The sequence below is a fragment of the Aotus nancymaae genome, unplaced genomic scaffold (genome assembly GCF_030222135.1).
Source record: "Aotus nancymaae isolate 86718 unplaced genomic scaffold, 86718_ANA_hifiasm-v0.15.2.pri h1tg000059l, whole genome shotgun sequence".
NCBI lineage: Eukaryota > Metazoa > Chordata > Mammalia > Primates > Aotidae > Aotus > Aotus nancymaae.
This window is the reverse complement of record NW_026988473.1, coordinates 27,894,727-27,900,726: the sequence shown is the minus strand read 5'-3', so window position 1 is coordinate 27,900,726 and position 6,000 is coordinate 27,894,727. Positions and strand designations below refer to the sequence as shown.

General features: G+C 51.5%; 1 protein-coding gene across 2 annotated transcripts in view; it reads left to right on the top strand.

Moving 5' to 3' along the window:
* The first annotated feature begins 1,116 nt into the window (after positions 1-1,116).
* Positions 1,117-6,000, top strand: part of KIAA1549L (KIAA1549 like) — a 288,955-nt gene continuing 284,071 nt past the window's right edge. For both annotated transcript variants that reach the window (XM_064365044.1, XM_012452311.2), the window contains exon 1: positions 1,117-1,904. In XM_064365044.1, the coding sequence (XP_064221114.1) occupies positions 1,667-1,904 (238 nt within the window). In that variant the 5' untranslated portion in view covers positions 1,117-1,666. The remainder of the gene's footprint in view (positions 1,905-6,000) is intronic.

Sequence of the window (6,000 nt, the reverse complement as noted above, 5' to 3'; positions counted from 1 at the left end):
GCTCTGCCCCGGGATGTTCGCCTTTTTGGTTCTCTGTATCTGGAATGCTCTTCCTGCATGGCTTGTTCTCTTACCTCCTTCAGATCTTGGCTCAAACTTCACCTTCTCAGCAAGGCCTTTTTTCACAATGTTTAACATTGCAACACCCCCTCCCCATGTTTCATTCTTTTACATTGATTTTTCTTCATGGCATTTACCAGTCTAATATTCTATTACTTACTTGTTTATTGCAGGTGAACTCATCCTACTAGAATGTCAGCTCCAGGAGGGCAGGGAATTTGTTTATGGCTGTTGTCCCTGGCACATCACAGGCCGTCAATAACTACAGTTGAGTGAATAGCGTCTAGCGTTACGAGGTCAAGGATGTGTATGTTTCCTCGCTGCTTGTATCCAGTGCCTAATGCTGGCAAACAACCGGCCCGTAATAAATACCTAGTGACTGGGGATGGATGAGGTGCCTAAGAACCAGGTCGCTTGCTAAGGCCGTCAAGGCTAGCAAGGGCGAAGAGCAGGAGACCAATTCAGGTGAGGCCTGGGCCTCTTGTCCCTCTGGGCAGGGGCTGCCTGACTTTCTTATTTGGGGGAAGGGACTTTTTTGGAAAAACTTCCCCCATCTTCCCAGTGCACAGTGTAAATGCTTTGCACGTAGTGTGGCTGCAACAAATATTTATAATGTGTTTTAATCAAGCGTGTTATTGCAACTAGGCCACAGCCGCCTGAGCTCCTCAGGGGTAAACCGACAGGCAGGTGTCCGCCGGCCCCTCCGAGAAGTAGTGAACAAACAGCACAAAGTGCGCCCGCCGAGCTACAAAGAGCTTTCCCAAAATCCAGGCGGAAGAGCTTTCCTACCATTTGGGCACGTTGACCATGACCCTCCTCCCTCGCCAGACGACCTCTCCCGCCGACCTTCCCTCCTCTAGATGAGGGACAGGAAGGGAGGGAAGCTCTCCGCTTGAGGACCTCCGCTGAGCGGGAGCCGCCGGGAGGGGTCCCCCTCCTGGGACCCGAGCCCGGCCAGGCGCGCGGGAGCGGGGGGCGCGCGGTGGCTCCTCGCGGGGATGCGCGCGCGCGCCGGCCTCGCCTCCTCGCCCGATCCGGAGGCTACGTGCTTTCTTTGTCAATGAGGCGCCGCTCTGAGCTGCAGTAGCACTCGCGGCCCGGGAGCCGGAGCTGGAGCTGGGGCTGGAACCCGAAGCCCAGCGAGGCACGAGGAGCGAGGAGCAAGGAGCTACGAGAGCAGGGCGCCGGGGCTGCAGCGGCGGCGGGAGGGAGGGACCCTAGCGCTCCCCGCGGCCGCCACCCGGGTTCCCGGCAGCCTCGCCCCCTGGCTCTGCAGGAGCCGGCCCTGGGGAGGGGGTTCGGGCGGCGTCCGTCCCACCCTCGCCGCCCCGAGCGCGCCGGCGCGCGGCGACAGGCACCGTGGGAACCCCAGCCTGCGCCCGCCGCGGCTCCATGCGGGCCCGGCCCCTGCGCGGGTGAAACCGCGGCTCCCTGGAGCCCGCCCCGGGCGCGGCAGGACGAGCGAGCCAGTTGCGCCGCTCGGCACCCCCTCCCTCCGGCGCCCGGGCCGTGGCCGGCGATGCCCGGTGAGGACCGGGGCGCCGAGGGCTGGGCTCCCCGGCGCGGTGCAGAGCAAGGCAGCGGCCTGGATGTGTGAAGCGTCCCCATGGCTCCGCAGGAGGCCAAGCCTCAGGGCTCAAGGGAAGCCGGGCCCGCGGCGCGGGGGCGCGGGGGCCGCCTCGTGGCGCGTGGGCTCGGTCGGGCTGGCTGGGGAGCCGCTCGCTGCACGGGCGTGAGGGGCCCCGGGGCCGGCGCGTACCACGATGCGCCCCCGCGGCTGCCGACGCTGCTGCTGGGACTCCTGCTGCTGGCGGCCCTCCTGGAACACGGCCAGGCCGACCTGGGTAAGCGCTCGGCGTCGGGGCGTCGGCGGAGGTTTCTGGAGGAGCGGGGCGGCGGGTCTGGACCCACACCTGCCCGGGTGGCGGTGGATGGAGAGGTCTTGGCAGCACCGGCTCTGGGATTCTCTCCGCCCTTTGCTGCTGCAACAGCAGGCGAACTGTCAGAAATCTGTCTTTCCGGAAGGCACTTTGGGCGGGGAAGAAAAAGAAAAGGTGCAATCGCCTCTTCGTTTTGGACAAGTTGTTGAACCTTCCTAGTGGTCTCGCAGGCGCGCTTGCTTCATTTAGAGAAAGATGTGTGTTTAGGACATCTTAAACGGGAAATGTATTATTAGAACACGTTTCTGGGTGGCGACGTCCCCGGTATTTTGGGCTCCCTGTTGAGTGTCCGTCCACTTTGTCTTAACTGCATGAAATGGCTAGAGAGTTTTAGGCAATCCGCCTGTTGGCTTCCCAAATATCAACACAGTTTCCCCTGTGTTGATAGGGAAACCCTTTTCTTTTGGGAAGGAGGTGTTTCTAATAATTGCTTGCACCTTGCAAAGGGATGCAGGTGCTCATCAAGTATACAATCCACTGTTTGCAGGTGAGTTAAAAATAGTCATGCTTGGCTTTTCGACTTCCAGCAATCCCCAGGAAATAGATTTCTGTAATTCCTTGGACAATTTTGAGAAATCTGTTGTAAGTATTCTAGATGGGGGTGGATTATTCTGCTAATTCAAAACTTACACTGTGCAGTCAGCAATTGTCTTGGAAATAAGAATGATTACCGCTGCACTTGGAAAGGGCAGGCTTTTGTGTTTGTTGTGATGAAATTCTGAGCTCTTGATACATTTGACTTATCAAGGAATATAGCTCTCACTTCAGATAATGTGTTCCTGTAGTTTTGTGTTTTTCAGCCAGGACTAATGACCTCTTCTTTCCCAGAATACCCCCTCCCCCAAATTAGATTAAAATTCCTAATTGTAAGGGGCTGACATTGTTTTAGATAAGAGGGGTTCAGGTTAACAATATTTCTGATCTTCAGCAGCTTAATTCAGAGCCCATTTTCAATCTTCGATTCACGTAAAGGGTCACTGACAGGAGGTGCTTGTGCTTGCAAGTTACTGTCAAAGAATTTTCCATTGTGATGATGGTGGTTACAAAGTTCAGGAATCTTTCGATGTGTGCCTCAGACTTGAGAACAACCCCTGACAAATTTTAGCCCCCGATTTTTATGCCTATATTAGTTTTTAGTGATGTGTATTTGGCATAATTGTTAAAAGGTAAGTCCTGAGAAAGACCCACGTAAATATCTTGGTATTCATTGGCTCAGAAACATACATCCTGTTTTTGGTGAAAGGATATCAAGTCCTTGGTAGTTTTTGTGAACTGCTTATGAGATACTTACTTTGGGATGATGCTCATTTGTTCAGCCATCTGTAACATGTGAAATTGGCTTTCATGTGTTGTTCCTGTTCAGCCTGATGTTGGGCGATTTCCTCGGATCAGTTTTGAATTTCTGATCTCCCTTCTGACCTTCCTACCTTGGGCCTTCTGAACCTCCCTGACTTTCCTTGGCTCCTCTTTCAGACCGCCAGAGCCTGACTTAGGGGTCTTCTGATCAACATTGTTTAGGTTTAGCCCCGGTGTCCTCTTTCTTTTTTCTTTCAATGTGGTGGTCGTGGAGATACAGGGCTGGGAAAGATGCTTCGATTACATGATGGTAAAAATCGTTAAAGTTGATGTTGCTCCCCAAAGTCCTCTCTGTCTTTCCCCAGCTCGCTGGAGTGACGTTGCTGCCTCTATGCTTTTTGGATGCCCTTTCTGCTGTCACCCTTTATGACCAGCTTCCCATGGTCCAGCCCACCTGTGGATCCACCCTCTACCTCTGGGCTCCATGGTTTTCTGTGGATTTGCCGCTGATTCAATTCCATGGCTTGTGTCTCTCTCAATGGAAGAGTTAAATACTGGGTTCCCTGTGTGTAACTCTTACCTCTTACCTCCTACCTGCTCTCATTTGTTTTCTGATTTCCACTTGAGGCAGTTTTCACCCCAGGGTAGGTGAGACCTGGGCCTAATGCGGGGCATCCCAAGGGCTTTGTGGGAAGAAGCGGTGTCAGGAGGGAGGCGGGAGAATGAAAGACGCTTTCTGGGGACCTTTGACTTTCGGCAAACAACCTAGTTTGGCACTTTTTCTGAGGACTTGCTGTGGTGTGGTGCTGCCGCTCACTGCAGAATGCCTCCGACCCTGAGCTGTCTGAGATCTTACTCAAAGTGCTGGCTTGCTACAGACCTGTCATTTACATGGCTGCTCTTTCTTGTTGCTTAAGCAAGGCGAAGCCAGACGTTTGCCTTGGTTGAAAAATGGGCAAACAGCTTTGTTTCTGGGAAATTCTGCAGCAGTCGTTCAGCACCTTCCCATCCTGGAGAGCCTGCAGTGCGTTCCCAGCCCACTTCCACCCACCCCACCCGAACCTCTTTTGCTTGAACATTCTAAAGGAATCAGAGTTTCTTCTCTTTTCCACATAAAGAAAGGCTGTTGTCATCTTCATTGCCCTCCCTCAGACTCCTAACTTCCATCTCCGTCTTCCGTCTTGTTCCCAGCCAGTAAGTTCTGTTTTGGATGCGGGAGGTTGGTGTGGGAAAGAAGTTTCTTTGTAGCAGTGAGTGCTGACACCCTCTATTCTCTTTGGCCATCCAGGCTCCAGGCAAAATGGTAGAGCTCAAATTTGACTTCACTGTCTTTTTAATTACTGAGCTTCCATTCAGTTCATGTCAGTAAGCATGTACTGTGTGCCTGTTATGTACAGGGATAGTGCTCATCCATGGGCAGCTACTCAATGTGACTGGGTCTCGGTTCTCCCATCTGGAAAATGGGGACAGTCATAGTTCCAATCTCGTTGGGTTCTTGTGAGGATTACATGGTTAATGCACGTAAAGTGTTTAAAAACAGTGCTTGGTATACAGTAAAGGCTCAATAAATGCTACCTGTTCTTTTAAAATGGCAGCAATAGATGGAACATTGACCCTGTCTAGGTGCTGTGCAGGGGCAGGGGATACAGAGGTGAATAAGGACAAGGCAGTTTGTAGAAGCCCCTCAAGAAGAGGGAAATCAAGGCCCTTGCACTCTGTACCACGTGATCAGAGCTCAAGAGGGAACAGTGAATTCTGGGGGAGTGGGGGCCTTGAAGGATGAGTAGGGGTTGGCAGTGTTGATGGTGGCATTTCTGGCAGAGGAAAAGTAAGGGGTTATTTGTGGTCAGAGCACAGGGCACTGTAGGGAGGAGTCCCCAGCATCCTCTCCCCGTGCTGGGGCTTCCCCAGGCCGTCCTCTGCGGACTCAAGGGCTCTAAGGGCCTGCGTGTTTCTCCCTCCAACTTCTTAGTTCCTGATTTACCTTCATTTGCCTATTGCCTGTTACCATACCCAGCACAGAATAGGAATTTATTAAATTTTCAGTCTCTATACTCCTGTTCCCCCATGTTTGGCTGATTCTGTTAGATGTTAGAATACTATCTCGTTTAAATAATTCACAGTAAGTTGTGAATGACTGCTTTATTAAGGGAATATATTTGCATTTCAAGAGAAGATTTTGCTAATACCAAAGAATTTCTTCTGATTACACATCAATTTTAGCGTCAGTGCTGTATGGTGATGAGAAGAATGTATATTCTGTTGTTTTGGGGTGGAGAGTTCTGTGGATATCTATCAGGTCTGCTTGATCCAGAGCTGAGTTCAGGTCCTGAATACTTCTGTTAATTTTCTGTCTCGATGATCTATCTAATATCATCAGTGGGGTGTTAAAGTGTCCCACTATTATTGTGTGTGTCTCAGTCTCTTTGCAGGTCTCAAAGAACTTTGTAGGTCTCTAAGAATTTGATGAATCTGGGTGCCCCTGCATTGGGTGCATATGTATTTAGGATACTTAGCTCTTCTTGTTGAATTGATACCAAAGAATTTCTAATTTAAAACACAGTGTAGGGGGAGATAGTTTTGACCTGGGACATCCTCCACAAGGACATCTTCCCCAACCTCCTTGTACGCATCATCAGCTTGCAGTTGAGTTTAGAACAGGTTCAAGGTCATTTGTTCATTCATTCATTCATTCATTCATTCA